The 21415-nt window shown below is 40.2% G+C and overlaps 1 protein-coding gene across 1 annotated transcript; it reads right to left on the reverse strand.

Moving 5' to 3' along the window:
* Positions 1–1170: 1170 nt before the first annotated feature.
* Positions 1171–21407, reverse strand: lars1b (leucyl-tRNA synthetase 1b). Its single transcript, XM_035625096.2, has 32 exons — positions 21249–21407; positions 20782–20903; positions 20234–20321; positions 20040–20120; positions 19518–19658; positions 18992–19153; positions 18553–18665; positions 18156–18219; positions 17707–17795; positions 17334–17559; positions 16908–16995; positions 16197–16273; positions 15847–15900; positions 15562–15702; positions 15161–15238; positions 14867–14952; positions 14517–14582; positions 14304–14386; positions 12876–13014; positions 12062–12274; positions 11818–11875; positions 11372–11435; positions 9945–10128; positions 9425–9515; positions 9034–9174; positions 8117–8257; positions 7488–7598; positions 7156–7266; positions 5932–6036; positions 5092–5187; positions 3647–3779; positions 1171–2896 (listed from the first exon to the last, which is right to left on the reverse strand). Exons 1-32 carry the CDS (start codon positions 21252–21254, stop codon positions 2691–2693), a joined length of 3558 nt encoding a protein of 1185 aa, XP_035480989.1. The 5' UTR covers positions 21255–21407; the 3' UTR covers positions 1171–2690.
* Between the last annotated feature and the right edge of the window lie 8 nt (positions 21408–21415).

Genomic DNA, 21415 nt, shown 5'->3' on the forward strand with positions numbered 1-21415 from the left:
CAATGGGTTCGGAGGCTCACACAGGTCCCACAAATGTAGCACGTAAAAAGCGGATCCTTCCTCGCTTTCAGGAGATTAAATTGCAATTGTTTTGCCCTTCAGTATCAATTCAATAACCCTCAGTGACAAAATGATAGCAATGTTTTTAGAAATCATTGCGAATGTATTGAAAAAAATGTCTGTCATTTATAAACGTATTCAGAACCTCTAGGACAGTACTCTGTAGAAGCCCCTTAGGCAGCAAATGCAGCTTCGAGTCTTCTCGGTTTCTACAAGATTTGCACACTATAGGATTACGGACAGATTATCCCATTCTCCCTGGAAGATCCTCCCGAGCTCCGTGAGATTGGATGGGAAGTGGTCATGGGAAGTGCCACCTTCAAGGACATGTCAGACTTGTCTCTGGGCCTCTCGTCAGCCCGGGCTCCAGGTTGTTGTTTTTTTTTCAGGCCTCCTCTTGTATTTGGTTGCATTCGTCCTTCCCCCAGCTCCGCCCCCTTTCCCCCTGGCGCTGAGAAGGGACCTCATAGCACGATGCTGCTGCCGCCGCCACGTTAAATTGACGAGCAGCGTTTGCCCAAATTAATGTTCTGCTCAGTTTAATTTCTGGAGACAAGAACCTTTGTCTTCGTGCTGATTCCTTTAGGTCGTCACCTTTAAACTCTAAGGTACATGTTAATTAATGATTAGACGCGCAGGGAGGCCTGCTTCAGTCACTTTTTATCAGAGCCAGCGTAGCTGTGGTATCATTCCTCTCGTCTAACACTCATATTCCCCTAAAAGTTAAATCTTTTATTTCACAGTAACTAGGCTGGAATGCTACCAACTTATCTTTTTCTAATTTTGTATTCTGTCAGTTGAGGTTTATTGCCTTTCCCATCTCCTTTTCATGCCCCCAGCCTCCATATTTTGCCCGTAGGTGCCGAATTCTTACAAACTCCTAACTCCTCACAGCGACAGCTTGTACCTACATCAACCTCATCATAGCTCACACTCGTCACCATCTCTACACCATAAGATCCGGCAACTTCCCCAAAACCAAGTCACAGACGCGGTGCGGTGATTCTCATTCGCGTGGGGAACACTTGTCTTATTCATGTCCTCGGAAGAAATAAAGCGAGCGAGAGAGCGAGAGAGAGAGAGAGAGAGAGAGAGCGAACAGTGAGAAGCTGGATATATCAGCATATTTATTATTTCTCTGGAAAAGCACAAGTCAGACATATGCCACCCACGCCTGTAAAACAGGGATGCCGTCTGACAGGCTGACAAAACATGGGGGTAACGATGAGCCTCACCTTCGATGTATAAAAACATCGCCACAGAAAAATTACCATCTATATGAAAACAACAGGCGGTGAGGAGGATGCAGGAGCAGTCTCACAATGTATTGACATCAAAATAAGTGGTTGGTCAGCAACAACATGGGACACGGTGGTGGGTGTTTGCTCAAAAGAGCATTGATCAAATGCTTCATTATACAAATAGTAAAATTGGCCCATGGAGGAAACTTCGACTTTAACAGACAATGAAAAGAAAAGAACAGAACACAAATCCTGCACTTCCGAAACAAAAAGTTTTGTTGAGATATTTTGGACATTTTAGTTTTAGAACGAATTTTATCAGTGGGAAAGGGTTGTAAAAACCCTGAACTATCTTTGTTTTTGTTCAGACCAAACCCAGATATTAAAGTAGAACTGGATGAGTTGTTGTAAAAAAGGAAGATAGGTCCCGTAAGATTCAGATATTCCCCGAGGTAGCAGTCAGCAGTGACGAGATAAAGAAGAGTGAGAGCTCAGTAATGCATCAATGACACGTTTTGATTTTAGGATTGTATAGTTAAGTTTTTTGAACATCAAATGCTTGTTTATGTTTCTTTTAACATCTTAGACACATATTGTAACATGTTATCCATTTGGTTTTTATTTATTTGTGTCTGATAATATATAAATTTAACACCATTTTCGATGGTGGCGTTACCGACGGACGCAGACCTAAATGCCTCCGGACCCAAATTGGATAGACGTACAACCAGTGAGAGCAACGAATCATGTGACGGCTGTTGAGCGACGCGAACATGTCAACAGACGAGAGCGTACAGAGAGGAGATGACTGTGATGATGATGATTCCTCAATGTCTGTGAAAAAGCATTGCAGTTTTTGTGGGAGAAATGTGAAATTATCAGGTACATGTAGTCAAATGCTCGTTCATCAGCGGCGGACTTGGTTGTTTACAAAAGTCGCTTCTCTCCGCGCCATTGTCATATACCCCGCCCACTATCAGATAATGATTGGACCGGCAAGATTTCTGCCGGTGGGAAATCATTTCCCATGGATGGGGATCCAGACCGTATTCTGATAGAGCAAATGAAATGAGCTTACAAAATCCGGCTAGTAGCAAATGGTGCCAGTACAGAAATATTAATAGTAAAACATACATAGACCTCAGTGTTCGATTGGATTTGTGTCAAAATGATCCATTTTATTATAATATTTCATGACGCGTTTGAGCCTTTCACAACTTGATTCACTGCTGACTGTGCCACCAAGCACCTGTGTGTGTGTGTGTGTGTGTGTGTGTGTGTGTGTGTGTGTGTGTGTGTGTGTGTGTGTGTGTGTGTGTGTGTGTGTGTGTGTGTGTGTGTGTGTGTGTGTGTGTGTGTGTGCGTGTGAGAGAGAGAGTGAATGCTGCTCTAATGGATCAGATAAACCAGAGTGTCCCCGATGTCCACAGTGAGGCCGTTGTCAGCCAGAGTGACCCTCTTCTCCTCCAGATTGATGCTGAACACAGACTTGCTGGAGATGGGCAGTTTGCCCTGTTCCTCCTGTCCCAGGACGGGCACCCGGCGTGCCCCGTGTGTGGGGTCCTCATACCTCATCAACTTCACTCTGGACAGGTCTGGTGGAAGAGGGAAAGAGGCAGGGTCAGACATGGGGATCAGAGGTGATCAAACAAAGGCAGGAAAGGAAAATAGAGGAGAGAAGGAAAGGATGATAGGAAGGAGGTAAAGTGACACGTTGGAGGAGAAAGGAGAGAAGTGATAGGGATCCAGGCTACTAAAAAAAACTGGGTCAGACGTTGAACTCTATCTTACTAGAGCTAATGCACTTAAACATTCTTCTGCTTTTCTGTCATGTTAAACAATATAAAACTAAAACTAAATATGAAAGACGATGGAGAGCAAAAGAAAGGTGGTGCTGGTTGTGCTAATGGCACACTGGTAGAAAAATTTGCCTTCACCGCTTTTACCTGCACAGAAAGGGTGTAAAACCTCCTCACAAAAAGCACACAGCTTGGTATTTCAACACTCTAATAGGATGTCAACAACTTTTTGTGAGCCGACGTAAAGAAGGGAAAAAAATATACATTTTCACTGCATCTAAGCAAATGTGAAGTGGACTGCAAGTCCATTCCCCAGACCTTGTGCACAGTGATGGTAGATGGGACATAACGGAAAAAGGATGGGAGGGATGACGCGGACAGATTCAGCTGTTCATCACATAATGTGTATCTTAGTCAACTGAGCAACGGGACGGGTAATGTAACGTAATCATCTGTGCACAGCCTTATAATCACCCTCTTTATTTAGTTTTGTTATCTTTGGTTCCTAACCACATCCAATGAATTTCTGCTGTTTATCTGACTAACCTTTGATGAGTCTGTTGACCTTTGACAGTCTACGCACGAGGCTGTCTCTGCTGTCCCCCTGCCGGACGTCCACCTTTGTAGAGAACAGGCCGTTGCACGGCTGAGGGTTGACCAGGGACACGCACACTCCGGGCTGGGTGGACAGAGGAATGCACAAACACATAATTCAATTGTGGATTTGATCATCTCAAACTCTGCAGCTGAAAGGATGCACGCAGTCAAACACGCATGAAGCGAATATGCAGACGCAGCAAACTTAGATCTTAAAAGCTGACAAGTGAATGAAAAAGATTCAGAGATTTCAATTTAATAATGCAACCAGACTGTATAATGAAATTACAAATGTAGTCCCTTTATGCTACTTAAAAAAAAACACTTCATAAAATGAATATATAATAAATACATCAATAAATAATCATGTCATGGAAATTAAAATAAAAATTCATGGTGGAGTGTGGAGGATGAATTCAGGAGTGTCACAGCCTGTGGAGAGGAACTGCTCTGAAGTCTGGTGGTGCGGCAGCGGATACGTCCGCATTGCTTTCCAGAAGTTCTTTAGTATCCTGATACCAAACATAAACTTACACCAGTCCTCTCACGAGGTGGTTCTCAGCCTTTTCGAGTCACGACCCACCAGAAGAATCGGGCTGGTGCGCGTGATAATAATGCTTTGTTTATGATAACAGGTCTTTTTTGGGTGGATCCAATAACTCATCGTTCAGCGGACGGGTTTGGGTCATGAGTGCGTAACGCAGCTCACATCTGATCGGATAAGGAGTCAGAGGTGTCAGATGTTTCTCTGCATCGCCATTATTCTCAACCTTAAGATAAAATTTTGCTCAACTTTGAATGTTTTTATGAGTGTTTTCTCACTTGAAGAGGAAATTAGTTATAAGGAACATGATGCATTCTGTGACTTAAATTTGTTCTGTCTTCCCCTGAGCTGCCAGGCATGTTTATATGTGGCGCATGAAGCCAATTACACAAAAAATGTGTGTAATTTTCATTTCTTCCAACAACTAATTCAAATGCACACAGACTTTGACTCTCACGAATAAACTCCGTAACATCGACTCTAAAGCAGATCTCGTCACTGGGAAGATAACTCAATGTAAAAATAATTCCCAGTCTAAAATATGTATTTTATTTTGAAGATATTACATTAGTTTTTATCTCCAAAAACTAATGTAATATAGAGAGAGATAGAGCAGTCCCAGGCTGAGAATCACTGCTCTATCTCACTCACACACACACACACACACACACACACACACACACACACACACACACACACACACACACACACACACACACACACACACACACACACACACACACACACACACACACACACACACACACACACACACACACACACACACACACACACACACACACACACACACAGCTTTGAGAGTCCCCACCACACAGCAGAAAGAAATTACCTCAGATCTGAAAACGCAGAACGGTTTCCCAGGGCAACAGTCCTCCCTCACTTTTTCGTCAGCCTCGGATGCAAACAGGACGTCAATCTGCTCCAACTGTAGACCAGCAACGATGTGATGGGGGGGGGGGGGGATGTATGAATAAAAAAAGTTCTGTGATGTATGTCGGAGTGAGAGCGCACAGAATAACCGGATTGTAAACTACTTGAGAAGAAGAAAAACTCTTCAGCCACATTCCGTTGAGAAATGCACTTAACAGTCCGTCTGAGCACAGCGGCTAAAGTCGGGTTGATGTAGAGTCCAATTTTTACAGCAAGGAAAAAAGTATGAAAATATCCATAGAGAATTCTTAACCCACGTTGACCACTTCTCTGCTGACCATTCATATCAAATGCCACCTTTCAAGCCGATAGTGTTTGTTTCACAAAAGACAGATTAGGTGTGATCGATCAGACTCAGGACAGTTGGATACAGGCAGGGAATTATAATTTTTTTCTTTCCTGTGGATGTTCTCTGGGGTGGTTTCACAAACGTATTGCAAGGTTTTAAGTTTTTGACTTTGCTCAGCTTCTGTGCTGACGGAAGTATTAAAGGCTTTCCTGACCAACAGCTGAGCTCAGGATTGTCTCCATTTAGTTTTGCAGAAGTGCTGAAAAAAACTTTTAAACTGAGGTAATGTTAAGGAAACCAGGATTCTATAACTGAATGTTAGAGCTTAAAGTTTGGACATGACCAACAGAATCTCTTCAATTAAATTGAAGGGGATTTTGGGGATTTTGTTTTTTTTAAAATGGGGGTCTGCATGTTATATCTAATTTGAGGATTGATAACAAAACACACCTCCAGAGAATTGGTCAAGTAGACCAGGTTCTCCATCAGAACTGCCCGCTCATCAAACTCCAGCTCCAGATCCAAAACCCGGGGGCCGTTGTTCTCCAGGTTCTCCTGTAGACCACAAAGCAGAAACACAAATGGTTGGAATCACAGAGTTTCAGACTTGAATAATGGACAAATTAATCATGAATTTAAAAAGTTTATAAAAAAAGTTAACAAAATTTCTGCCATGCCAGCAATTAGTAGAACAAGAGGAAACATGAAATTCAATCCACCAACCGAAAACATCAGGTATAATTCAGTATTATACATACAACAAAAAGATGCCAAAACAAACCTTCAAATATGGAAATCTGGGGGAGGCCAGCTTGAGAGACGCACTGTGGCCGAACACAAAGCCCGTCATGACTATTTATTAGTTTCATTCTGTTTGATCACTGCAGAGAAACAGTAACACCTGAACAGAGCCCCGAGCTCCTGGGAGATTAGATATCTAAAAATTTTATAAGAATCGACTCTCTGATCAGCCACTTGACCTTATGAAACTCGATATTACAGAAACAATAACTAAGGTGGGAAACTTTAAACAAAACACTGTGATGAGGTTTGCAACTGAATTGAATATATTCTGAATGCAATGCGGCTCCATTGTGAAAGCTTGGAATAAGAGTTAACAAAGAAGTATAAAGTTTTTATCTAAAAATAAACCCCCTGCAAACAGATATAAGAACAGACTGAGACAGCATGTCAAAGGTGTGTTTTGTATTCTCAATTATTAAACACTTTGAACTCTGCAGACCGAGGAGTCCTGCAATTTCTTTGGAATTTCAATGCAATACTATCGTTCAAACCACAGTTTTTCCATTGTTTGGCACAAAGAGTGAAAAAAAAAAAAAAAAAAAAAAAGAACAGACAGACTCCAACAATTCAGCATAATTACCGGGGCAGACTTTAGATTAATCGGAGGCAAAGCTGTGCACAAACCCCACAAGATAAAGCTCTTTACAGGCATATTGTGTAAACAGCTTCTAAGGTGGTAAACAAACTCAGCTTGAACAGGAAAAAAAAAAAAAGAAAATATGGTGACACGTGTATTGTATTAATTATAGTTATAAGATAAAAAATGAAAACTATGCATTGCTTATCATGACGCCCACGTTATAAAGGTGGCCTTTAAACAAACACACAAACATGACTCGACCGTCACCTCCTTCTCCTCCTCAAACGTACCTTGATCATGGCCACGAAAGGCATGACTCTCTTCATGTATTTCTTCAGTTCTGGCAGCGCTCCCAACTCACTTGCAATCACTTTGTTGTCAGGAAGGACGCCATTGTTGCTCTGGAAAGACGCCCAGAAAAAAAAAAAAAAAAAGACATGCAGATGAATAGGAGCAGAGACAGAGAAAGAGATGCACATGGTTTAATGATAGACAAGTACAGATTTAATGAAATTAAAATTAAATCATGAAATATTTCAGCGCATCACTGGGGCTATGGAGCCCTGAACTTTTGCATATGGCAGATGAAAAAAACAAAACGTCAGGTTGTTTTTTTTCTCACCTTGTAGTGCTTGCCGAGCAGGGATAAGGCACTGTGCTGCCATGAAGGGTAGCTCTTGGCTACGTAGATGTTGCAGTGAGAGGGCTTGCCTGGGGGCTTAGAGTCTCCTTTCTGTTGGTGTTTAAAAAAGGAGCATTTGAGATTCATCTAATTTCTTTGGTTGACTAAAAAGCAAACTGTGTGTTTGGATTCGTAAAGACGCTAGCTGTGTTGCGTGTGTGATTATCTGCATCTAGTTATGTATTATATGTGTGCCCTGTATGTGTTTCCATTATCCTTTCTATAAATTAAACATGACAAAAAAAATACAGAAAGCTGCTTAATAGTCATGTGATGCATTTAGCCTCAACAGCAGCCAGTTAAACAGCTTTTAATTTGTCAAAGACTCAAACCTTGGCATTTTTGAGGTAATTGAATGTGAAATGCAAATCACAAATTTGTTTGTGAGGAAAGCTGCAAGTCTGCATGAAGCATAAAGCGATTGACACTAACTAACTAAATGAATGCGCCCTATCAAACAACAATTAAACTGCACTGTACTGGATTTTATTTAAAAAAAAACAACCTATTACAATAAATGTAATAACATTTGGAAATCGCTTTCATTGTGACACAGGCACATGTTTTACCTTGCTTTTGGGGGGAAGCATGTAAGCTTTGAGTCTCAGTCGGAGCTCGTGTGCAGTCTCCATCAGGTACTGAGAGGAACGCATCAGGATCTCGTCGACTGGACCTGCCACGGGCCACGACGCCTTCATCAGAGAGCTGGTCTATCGGGGACAGAGGGAGGGTAAGGAGAGATGAGTGGGAGGGAATTGATGAGGAGAGACCTTTGTAGTTAAAAAGCAGAAAAAGAACCATACAAGTTTGAGGCCCACTAGAGGTTATGAATCCAATTACACTACAGAGCCAGAGGTTACAGCACCTTTGCAACCAAACTGGGCACATGGCATATTAACTGGACATGTGTACGAATCGCACACTGTTGTGTGGCACCGCTGTGACCAATAAGTGCCTCTTAGCTCTTTAGCTAGTGGTGCTGAACACATGATTGGCAAAATCCCTAGTTGTGGGGCTTTTGTTGTTGCTAAGCGACAGCCGAAAAGCCCATCTACGGTGCAGCAGCACTCTTTCATATTCATAAATTCCGAGTTAAAAATATTCTCGGCTCTCTGTGCTTTGCTGTGGGTAGTTGGCAACGATGTGCGTGTTCCTTCCATAGTGATGGCAGAAAATCACCCGTCGTGTAAAGACAGGACTCCTGATGGAGCGTGTGCGCAAACAAAAGGGGAAAATGTGTTGGAGGCATTTCACACAGGTAACGAGCAGTGGGATCAGCACCACTGCAGGCTCAGGTAAAGCCTGTTTGTATTGTACCTCGCAGAATCAAAGGCGTAATAACGAGATGTAAACAAACACAGGAGGATTAAGTGTCTCCTTGGACTGTATTTTTAGTTTTAACTGAAATTATACATGAGATCAAATGACAAACACTGAGGAGAGGATGAAAGCACGCAGGATAATACCCATTTCATATGTATCTTACCTTGCCCAACAGTCCCCAGGTGTATTCGCACAGGTGTGGGCAGATGGGCGCCAGCAGCAGAGTTTGTCTCTCTATGAATTGGAAGACAAGCTCTCTGTGCATGCCCTCGATAGCCAGCTCGCGGTACTTATCCTTGGCTGCCTGCGCACACACACAAATAACATTTTAAGGGCCATCATCATCACTTGTTATCATACAACTCCATATCTATCCCATTCACTATATTCAATCCAGTGATGTTATGTCACGTTATGTTTCAACGACTGTTGAATTTGTCACTGGAGTCTCCATAATTTCATCATATAACATTTGCATGGAAAAACACGTTTGTCTTCAAGATATGAAGACGGTTAAAAGAGCTCTTTTTTCCTGATGAGTACATTTCATTTACCTGGAACTCGAAGAAGCCGCTCTTCAGAGCCTCCTTGTACATCATCCTGTCGAAGTGCTGCTCCGTCTTCAAAATGCCGGCATTCATCTCACTAAACAGAACATTAATCAATCAGCCTGCAAAAATCAGTGCACCGCTGGTCAGGATCTTTGAAGGGAATCCAAACTCAGGACTAGTTTACATGATGTTTTGCCTTTGAGTGCCACCTGACCAGTGTTTATAAAAAAACAACACAAATATCAATTCATCTATCGGGTCAATATCAGAATATTGCTGTCCATTGACAACATTGACAAATTGATTGACTTTAGACCTTGTACATGGACATGTACTCTTTTGTTCATGGATAAAGTATAAAATTCGGCTCAGCATCACCCACCTCCATTGATTTATAAAAAAAAACTCCCCCTGTATATGGCCTTGCTTTATGTGGAAATTTGACCTTAATAATTTATGTGGGCTATAAATCTTGGTGCCTGTCAGTCTGTACCACCACCTCCCAATGTATTCATTCATCTACCTGGCAAAGACCCGGTCATTGAAGGTGTCGGCGGGTCCGGTCCTCAGGTTGTTCTGGTTGGCGATCATCTCCTTCACCCACTCCACCCAGGTGTAGAGGCGCAGGATGCCGGCATCAGCCATGGTTTCTACGAAGTTGGCATCTTCCACTGTATCGCCGGCATCAGCAAGAGCCAGACGCATACCTGAGAGAGGAAATTAAGATGTGTGGAAGTAGAGGGAAGAAGAGCATTTTCAATGTCACGTTTGAAGTTGATTTGTAGTCAACGTTTGCATTTGTGATTTGCTCAAATTATATATCTAACATCACAGGTATCCTTGATCCTATGATATAAATGCAAACACTGAATTTTTCTTATCTCTTCTGGAAGAAAAAAACTGTGACAACCAGGCTAGGTTCAGAGATTTAGTGAAAAACTCCAGTGTGATCAAACTTAAAATATCCCAGAGACATGACTCCAAGCTCTGAGACAGGAAGTCATCTTAATAAGTCTATCTGCTGTCAGGTCCATGAAGTTCTTTACTCGTGTGGTGGGACAGCGTCTAGACCCACAACAGACACGTCCATCTATTATTCATCTTATTCAGAACATTAAAAAGATGGGGATAGGTCGACTGCTCCTAAGGTGTACTGGGGGCGGGAGGGATGGATACCAGGGATAATCTTATTTTAAGAAAAGAAATAAGATAAAACAAGCATAGCTAGGGAAGACAAACAGAAAACAAAATAATAATTAGAAGGTCAACAACAACCCCACCAGACATGGGGGTTTTAGTTTGACATTACATTTTCGGAAACCAAATCCACTGCACATGAATTCTCATTAGAACTCCTCAGTGAAAATCTTGTCTTCCTCTAATGTTCCTATAAATATTTGAGCTCATACGGTTCTTCTTTCCTCTGGAATTCATCCCATGGAGAGATGATGATGATGATGATGATGATCATGCAAATACATCATAATTCATTTCTGATTGCAATAAAGCTGTTGGACATCATGTAGTGTCTTCTGGTTGAGAGATCATATTGACTATATACACACCGCCTTTCTGGCCTTATTTCCTTATATACATATAATTACTATACTGAAACTCATTGCTTGCAGTGCAGTAAAAAGGGATCTGACATATTAAATGGTTCATAGTACCCAATATCAACACTTGAGTCCTCTTATGAAGACGGGGCATTTTCAAATTATCCTCGCCAGGAGATAAAGGATGTTTATAGTATCATCAAGCGTAATGAGCCATGCACTATGAAAACACACGGTAATTACTTCTAAATGTACGACTGAAGAGTGCGGGTTTTTTCCCTCCCATGTTTCAATAAAAATGTGTTGGAGATATTGGAAACAAAAAAATCATGAGGAAAAGATTAAAAAAAAGACAACATAGGAGATGGATAAATCAAGAAAAGTCTGAATGTACCATCTGCTGAGAACTTGTCAATGGCTTGGGTGAGAGTGAGGAAATTTCCAGTTGATTTGGACATCTGGTGAGTAAAAAAACAGATGTTATCAGTCAGTTTCTTTCAAGTACGCCCACCCAAGTATAACTAAGTTTGTTACAAAGCACCGAGGAATAAAAGCATTGAGTCACAGACTGGCTGTGTTTCAATTTACACCAAAGCAAAACAAGCATGAATCAGCAGCACGTGCAGTAATTCAATTTTTGCAGCATCAAACACATCAATTACAAGCACAAAAGGAGTTTTAATAATAACAATCTTATTATAATTACTTATTAATCTTTAAAATCTGTAAGTGGAACCGTTTCTCCTCCGGATTATAGCCATAGTGCTTAAAAATACGTGTCGTGTTATAATAACAATACATATTCAGATTCATATTTCAAAGCATTAATGTTTGACAGACCTTTTCAGAGTTGAGGAGCAGATGTCCATTGGCTCGCACTGCTTGTGGCCACTTCCCACTGTAGACGAGGAAGTTCTCATTAGTGTCATCATCATCACTTTGTAAATTGAATACCTTTTCCACAGAGGAGCAAATGCACATACGGACAATGGGGATATGTTCAAAATCATTGTGAAGATATTTTTAACCCCTCATTTATTCTCTCCTACTCTTCGTACAGGTCAGTGAAGTGGGAAAAACTCACTTGTCTTTAGGCCACATCGCCACGTGGTTGTACAAGTAATAAGACAGATGGTTGGGGACCAGGTCTTTGCCCGACACACGGACGTCCACGGGGTACCAGTACTCAAACTCCCTCCGCAGCCTCTGCAGATGCTCTTTGGGGATGTCAGTCTTGGGGAAAGGAGACGTTTTAAAGAAGATAAAGTCCCAAACCTCTCTGGTCATTTGCTCTGGCCTGTGAGAGACAAAATATATATATATATAAAATATTGGAAAAAGTATTGTCAAGGTGATGGATGTGTATCGTTAAGATTTACCGATACTATTACTCTTACCGATATTGCTAAATATGGTAGTTATTCCTATCAGGGTTTTTTATATAGATTTATTTTTAAGAAAACAAATTAAGGAAAAGAAAAAAAGTATGTATGAAGTGAGATGAGAAAAGGTAATCGAAAGTTTGTCTGTGACTGTCTTTGTGTCATGCAGTGTTTAACCGCCTTTTATTTGACTTCTCTATTTTTTTCCTCAGTGACGAGTATTCTTAAATTAAGCTAAACCATGACCTGATTTAAAAAAAAGGACAGTTTCTGAAGTGCAATTTTTATTTATTTAGTTTATCGTTTTATTTCATGGTTGAATACCGAGAAACAAAACAGGCAGCACCTGTCATTTGAAATGATTACATTCAGTCATTTCTCCCTCAGGTGAATCACACCTTTTATGTTTAACGGCAAAAATAAGAAAAAATAAAAGATTGAAGGCACCTGTAAGGGTTTAGTCATTAGTTTTTTTGTGTAGGCGTGTGTGTGTGTTTGGTTTTTGTTTGTTCATACTTGATGCGCAGTGGTGAGGCTCCCTGTCCGTTGAGCACGCCTCCCTGGAGAAGGTGGGCCACGGTGTAGTAAGCCATGTAGATGGTGGAGTCCGATAGTGACTCAATCAGCCACTGCTCGTCCCAAGGCAGCCGTGTTCCTATGGTAACCAGGCGACATGAACACATACAGACACACAATCATGAAAGGGAAAAGTGAAAGAGACAATATTATAAAAAGGAATTGTTGTCTCCACTGTATTGACACAATCTTTTGTTGCGTTTGCCGCCCTGTCGAGCTGGTTACATGCTGGTGCCAAGAAAAACACTAACACAATGGAGTAAATCCTGGGATTTATTGGGTAATCCCTGGCAACCAAGCTGAGAGGAAAATCATTATTGTCAAATAAACTAAACCAAAACACATGTGGCCAACCTGTTGTTTTCGCCCAGACACTACCAACTTGTTTTTTTCTCTCTCACTGAATTGGCACAGTTCCTTAAACTTTTAATTTAGTTGATTCTTGGGGGCAAAGTAAAAGTGGGAGAAAAAAATATATAAAAAATCATGTGAATTGATCGGCCTCAAGTGCACTGAGCCCATGTTTGAGGGTTTCCAGGGAGATTCAATTAAAAGAGGTAAAAACACAGAATTACTGCATGTTTTAGAAGTAATACCTTTTTACAGGCAGCATGATGCAATAATAAAATATGAATATTAATGTACCAATTCATGCATTTGAATTTAACAATGAGAACAAAAAGGACACTTTCTTTTATTTAGTTACAATGAAAATGAACAGATCATACATATATATATATATATATATATATATATACATATATATATATAAGCCAGGAGGTGTAGGTTTACACTAAACTTTGTGACTGGGGTACAATCTGTCTATGGCTCATAGATTTTTCTGTATTAAAAAAGGGACCTATAAAACTACTCTGTAATCACATTGATCAAAAGAGACATTTGCATCTTTGCAAGCGAGCTTTCAGTGTATGAACCATGATTGTGAATTGAAAACAATATTTTGCTTCTGCAAGTGCGACAGAAATTAAAGGAATCTTTGCGACCTGGGTCTTACAGTCAAATCTCTGAACATCATCCGCCTGACCACATTCTGATAATGTGTGGGCAGATTTCTACAGTAGTTCACAACAGGCCCGAGTCTGTACTGTACTGTACTGTATGCCAGCTGGCATTCAGTCTGCATCTATTACTGTGGGAGTAGAAAGACAAGACTGTTGCTATGGCCTACATCATCAGTCCTCTGTCTCCATCTATAGACCGTAAGATAACAATATAAACATTCACATGCCAGCTCAAGAAGCCTATAGGTCTTCCTCTTCTTTGGTCTGGTTATAAATGAATACAAAAAAATCCCTCACATAAAAATTCACATTAGTCATGGCAAAAAGAGTACAGAAAAACACTTACCGAGTCCATAGGTACGAGAGCAGGCGTGCTCCTGGAGCCAGGCCAGAGTAGCCTCAAAGTTTCTCCTGGTCTCTTCACAAAATCTGGGGTGTTGTTTAAAATTGCATATATATTACACAGTAACACAGAAAGTGGATGCAGTTATTGGTATTTCAGACAAATTACAGATTGTAAAGTCAATGGGGAATACAGTGAGACAGGTCACGGACTCACGTTTCCAAAGACTTGAGGGCTTCATTGGCCTGCTGCTTCCACTCAGCATCCCCATAGTCCAAATACCTGAAGGACACACATGTATCATTCAGAGGCAAATGGTGTCAGACCTTCATTCACTTATATACAATCATCTTCACCATATTTTGAGTTTTTTCTTTTTGGTTATTATTTATTAAAAGTTTTTTTGACCAGCATGAACCCATTTAACAAATAATCAGATTCTCTATATAAATACAATACTAGTTCTTATAACATTACCATAAATGTCTTACTTTTGCTAATGAACACACTTTATCTTATAAAAACCTGAAGATTTTAATGAGCAGAATTCACTTTACGTTACTTACCACTGGTCACAGAGAGCCACGACACACTCATCTGCTGAACGTGACATCACCTGTTTTTCTGGCTCCATGTAGATCATGGCCTCACCCTGTGATTGGTCAACACAGAGTTGATATCATTAAAAACAATTATGAAACCAAACTGCACATCTGTCACACTTTACACATTAGCTCTTAATACTCTGTTTGACACAGCACAGGCATAAAAAAGCACCAAACACAATTAGGCAGCTTTATCACGTTATTTGAACATCAGTTTTGAAGACTTTTTTGAATTAGGACGAGAAAATGTCTTACCCTCTCCACCATCAACTTCTGGATGGGCTTCTTGACATCCTGGACCTTCTGCCCCTGGTAGCCATCAACCAGCATTATCTAAAGACAGGAAAATAGAAACGCATCGTTTATACTGAGGCAGCAAAAAAAGTGGGCAGTTTATTCTCCAATCATAAACAATGATAAACTGATTAGTGGGAAGACACATACTCATGATATACATACTTTATGTCCATACTAGAATAAATTAAATAATTTATTCCATTCAAGGTCTGAATGACTTGGTTTGTGTACGTGAGTTAAATCTAACAAGCTTCAACCCTTCAGTTGAATCCACAATGAGGTTTGCTGATGGGATGCAGTTTGCTCAACGCTATGTAGCCGTTTTTCTTTTTTACTAGTTAAACACTAACTCGACTCACCCCTTCATAAAATCCTTTCAGGTAGACTTTCTCCTTGGCCTCAACCAACTTCTCTCTGTCATTCTGGCTCTGGATCTTCAGCTCATCACACACCAGAGGAGCAGAAAGGTTCCCGTAGCCGGGGATCTCTATGATAGGGACCTGACATGTGTACACACATAAAAAAAAGACATACACATTTAAGGCTCCTAAATTTGTTTTCACATTTAAGTTTTTTTTTTAACAGAAAGGACGGGTTCAAAACAACAAGACTGAAATCAGGCTGACTTCAGCAGATCAGCTTACCGGCTCAAAGGGCAACACCATCTTGTCCTCAATTCCATACTTCTCCCGGAGAGCCTTTTTAGAAACACAAGCATCAACAGCATTAATACAATTCTAATGTAGCATGGTTTTAAACAATGGATGTGTATTTAAATAGGTCAAATTAATTTCCTCAGAAACAGGGATTTAATCCATCTGAATTTGCCCAAAAAGCACAGCAGACTAGTTTAAGTAGCACACTAGCACAATCTGTTAAAACATTTAGTAATATTAATTTCCAAATTGCTTTAGAATTATAATTTGAGGTATTAAGTCTACCTTGAAGGCAGCATAATAGAAACACTGTTTAATTTAGAGGTCTGTGGCCTCACCTGTTTTTTCTTGATGTCCCTGAGAGCAGCGATGTCATCAGGAGCATCTGAAGGAACGCTGGTAACCACCCCAGTACCTAAGGAAAATTTAAAAGGCCAATGCATCAAATATATTTATGCAAATCAGGTACTTATGTTTCTCAGTAGTGCTGTAATTTGCATTAAACACATTCAGGAAGAGGGTCAGACAAATTAACCTCAAGCACAACAGACTGGAAAAATAGACAGTACTGACTTCTAAGAAAATGGAAAAACTGAATGCAATCAGATCCAATTCAGTCTACAAATGTTCTCCCTCAGGGTAAAACAGCAGCCATTACTTTCATCCTTTGACACCACTGAACAAAAAAATTCTCTGTTGACCTTGGCCTGCTATATTGAGACTAGACAATATTTTTTGAAAAGACGAGGAGGAATAAGGGATGGAGTACAAAGTATTACCTTAAGCAAAACAAGCTAGAATAAATATTCTGGCATGAAATTTCCAGACACAGATATAAACATAGTGAAGGTTTTGTTGAACAATTTAGCAACTGTTAAATTTCAAGTTGGCCCTTAACAGCGTGCCACCACTCGAGTGAATTCTGACTGCTACGAGCACAACTCCAGCATAATGTGACATTATTTTGCTTTTAAAACCATTTAAAGGTGAATCTTACAACACAACCTCTAAAAAATTAATTTATCTCTGCCATACTCCTTGACTCATACCTTTGTCCTCCTTGATGGTGAGCATGGGCAGAGCGTAGATAATCTTATAGGAGGTCAGAGGCGCACTCAGCGCACTGCCTAGGATATCCTAAAAAGAGGCAAAAAAGTTGGAGGCTGATGTTAAAATATGTAGAACAGAAGCACTGACTTAAAAGCACAAGACATTTTTTTATAGATAAGGACAATGACCACCAATCTGCTGAGATGTCACAAAGACAATTTCCAGTCTTAAATCAGTTTTGACCAAATGAGTAGTTCCTGCACTTTTTCAAATTTACATTGTCATTTGATAGATTATTACTTTAAAAGGAATCATTGTTGCAGCTTATTCATTTCATAGCCACGACGAACTTACCATGAGTAAGCATGTTTGCCTTACACCATTAGCTTTAACTGAATAAAAACAAACAGACACAAAATAAGTACCTGTCCAAGGATTTCCATGACCACTGGCACCACTCCATTCTCTTTGGTGAAGCCCTGGTAAGACATGTTCCTGGCAGACCTACTGGTGCAGATGAAAATGTCCCCACTGGTTGTCTCAAAGGCAACGTACTTCATGTCGGGTCTCACCCAGCAGTTGGTCTGGCCGAACATGGTTTCTGGTCTCAGAGTGGCGGCCACCAGGAAGATGTTTTTACCTTTCATGCCGCTGCAGAGAGAACAGCATCAAGACTTTATGTCTGCATTACATACATATCAGAGACATATTTAAGTACATGCCAAACTTGTCTGTGCAGTAGTATCCTCCACAATCAGAATTATTGGTGGTAAACGCTCAGTGTTTGTAATTTCTTACCTGCTGTAAAAGACTTTGGACTTGAATTTTGCGGTGTACGGCTCAACTATCTTCATCTTGATGAGAGTGTACTCTTGAGGTCCGACTCCCTGCAGGTGAAGGTGAATTGTTAGTTTCAAAAATTCAATATATGGAATTTTCTTTCCCCATTTTCTTCAATCTGCTATCTGCAATAGGCAAAAATGGTACTTCAAACAAGAAAAAAGCAAAAATCACTATTGATCCCTTAGCCAGTGTTGAATTTGATGTTTGACGTAGTTTGTTGAATTTGCATAATAATAATTTCATATATTTTACACATAATCCGTGACTCAAAACGGTCAAGCAAAATTGTGGGAACACAGTCTCTTTTAATATTTGCTATAGGACACAAAATTGCTCATATAATCATATGAGAGGTTTTTCCACAATCAATATATTATTTCCTTGAGCCGGGTAGGTAGGTGTACCTCTCCTGTCTGCCTGTCATGGTCCATGCAGGGCTGCCCATCCTTGGGGGAGTAGATAGTGTACCTGCAGAGGGGTCAAGGACAGTGATATTTACAGTTGAAACAATGTACGATGTCACAAAAATAACACTTAACCGCTGGAGAGCAAAAGACAAACTGTAAAAAGTTATCTACCAGTGTCTTAATTTAAAATTTTCCACTTTGCTTTTGCCAAATTAAAAGAAATTACATTGGTATAGAAGAGTTGGCACATTGTCTCAGGTAATACAGTTAAATTGATGGAGAGAGCAACAAAGATAAAGTGTTCCTCATTTCCTCAGTATTCACTATATCACAGGGAGAATAGTGTCACAACGCAAGTAAAAGAATTATATAGAAACCTCTACAACCATCTCACCTTTTGCCAAACATGATCTTTTTTCTCTCCTTTAGTGTGATGAACTGCCACCTGACGAAGGAGTCATAGAAGGGGTTCACATCTGTGGTGATGAAAGAACGCCTCCAGTCCACCTGTGATGTGATAACATGACACCAGGATTTAGGCATTTATTTATTTAATTGATATAATTATCCTCCGGTAGCTTAGGCATCAGAAAAAGTTTGGCTATGTGTATGTCACATTGCTGTGTAGTGTGCCACGTAATACAACTGTAAAATATTTTATCCCCATTATAATCAATGACAACTCAATAGTTAACTGTGTTTTACTATTAAAAAGAATGTGAACCAAATCATACATTTACCTGTTCATTCTGATGTATAAAATGGTCGGAAACGGGCAGATACAAACACAAGAAAGACACGTTTGCCTGCGTTCGATTAGCATATTTAGTCACCTTGACACCCATCTGTTTGAGGTCTTTCACAGCCAGAGGAGGGAAGTAATCCAGCCAGTGCTCAGCATTGGCAAACCTAACGATCTCCTGGTCATTCAGGCCCAAAGATCTCATAATGTCCCACTGGAAAGTGGCGGATCCAGATTTGGCCACTGCTTTACTCTAAATAAGGAAAGAAAGAGTTGTAATATTGCAAATAAAATGAAAAATTGGTATGATGCGGGTTAAAAAAAAGCAAAGAATAACTTACAACACAGACATAAAAACATAAATTCCAATATCTTTATCTGATAGGTTTGGTAATAATTATTAATAGCAATGTTTGGTTAATCCCATGCATTTCATATAGAGTCAGGATAAATTAGTAATATGTATTATCACAGATTTTTTTTTTGCAACAACTCAAACAAACGCTACCACTGGTTCTTGCTTTTCTGTTTTACTTACTTCACATAAAAAACATTCAGTACATGGGTAAACTGCATATAATCTAAAATGTCACCAATCTGGTCCCTCAGATCCTGACCTTCTTGCCCTTTGCTTTGTCTTTGATGATGATGTCATCAGATGTCTTTGGCTTCTCCTTCTCTTCTTCCTCCTCCTCATCTGGAAACTGCGGAGGGTTTCCATAGAGCTCCATCTCTCTCTTCAGCTTGTCTGCACAGGCCTGGTGGATACAATATTGATGTATTAAACCCAGAAGTGTGTGTGTTGGGGAATTATTAGCAAAACTCTGAATGTATTAAATATTAATTTAAATTAGAATATCATTAAAAGTAATATGGATGCCACTTGATGTTTTGTTTCATTTAATTGTGCAGGAATATTTACAGAAGTCTGCAGTTGACAACAACCTACATAATGTGTTTGTGTAATGCAGAGTGGGAAGGTTGTCGGCTCACGAGTCCTAAAAAATGTTTTTTTTCACAGTTTTTTCTTAAAAAGCAACGCTGACAAATAGCATACCTAAGATTACCTCTGTATGTTGTTGCAACTACATATGCAATACTAATGTAATTGACAAAAAAAAGACTAATAACTAACTTACTTTTATTGGCATTCCTGTGCAGTGCAGCCCAAACGGGAAGAGGCATCTCTTCCCTTTCAGAGACTGATAACCAACACCGAACTGCAAGAAGAAGAAAAAGGTTTAACAGCAGCAACTCAAAGACAAATGAGTATCTGTCATATGTGCACATGGACAAAGATACATTCTCAGTGTTCAACTCTATGGAAACTTACCTCGCACTTTGACAAACTGAACGTATGCCCGAGATGCAATCGGCCATTCATGTAAGGGTAGGGGAAGGTGACAAAGTACTTGTTTTTGCTGGAAGGAAAAGTAAATGAAAAATCAAAATGTGTATTTGAGGCCCAAATTATTTGATACCAAGCTTTTTTCCCCACTGGGAAAGTGATTGTGAAATTAGAAATAACACAGTAATCGCTTGTGTCGAATTGTTCAATCGCCTCATGTCTTCACCCACATGTGGCTTTTTTTTAACACCATCAACATAGAAACTATATTGCATTCCCACAATACTATATAGGCTTATAGGTACTTGTTGTACTCGAAGTTGTGAGTAGAGTAGTACAGATCATCAGGAGGAAGTTCACCTGCAGAACCTGCTCTGACATTCCTATGTACAACAGGATACCAAAAAGCTTCCTTCGCAAATCGTATTTCAACTGAATGCACAACTAGATCTGGTGTGTGAAAGGGGGTAAAACTTCTATGGAACAGATCATACGATCCATCCTCATGGTACCAACACTTGGCAGCTACTCACTTTGTGCTTTCCCCAATTGTTGAGGGAGCATCCTGCTCAAATGCTCTCTCCTTCTCCCATTTCTCCTGGATTTCGAGCTCAATCTTCCTCAAAAAGTCCAACTTCGCTGTTCCTTTCCGCTCCTGCAATAAATCATCGAGCGAGATGAGAGTTCGTTAAGAGAAAAGCCAGTACAATGACAGCGGCAAGTGAACTCACACATTTTAACGAAACTAGTAATACCCATGCACAGTGCACGATATAGTACAACAGCAAACAAACACGTGTTTGGCAACACAACAGCTGTCATCTCTCGTTCAGCGCAGTGAGATTTATTTCGTCATTTTCTGCAGTTGGCTCTACAACTAGCATGTAAGCTAACTTAGCATATAGCTACAGTAACTTGATACAATGAAATAACGTGCGCGTGTCCCTCAAAAAACACATGTACCACTCTACGTAGAATATAATTGACGTGCTGGCCCTACCGTCATTTTGACCCGATCACCAGATAGTTACTATTCTGTTGTTTGGACAGCAGAAATGGTTTTCAGTCTGACGAGACAAACCCACGCCACCGGTGCCTGGCTGACGACACACGACTACCACATTGCCGCATGGTTTTCTGGGAATTGTAGTCCGTACAATTATACAG

Source organism: Scophthalmus maximus, chromosome 2 (assembly GCF_022379125.1).
Source record: "Scophthalmus maximus strain ysfricsl-2021 chromosome 2, ASM2237912v1, whole genome shotgun sequence".
Classification (NCBI taxonomy): domain Eukaryota; kingdom Metazoa; phylum Chordata; class Actinopteri; order Pleuronectiformes; family Scophthalmidae; genus Scophthalmus; species Scophthalmus maximus.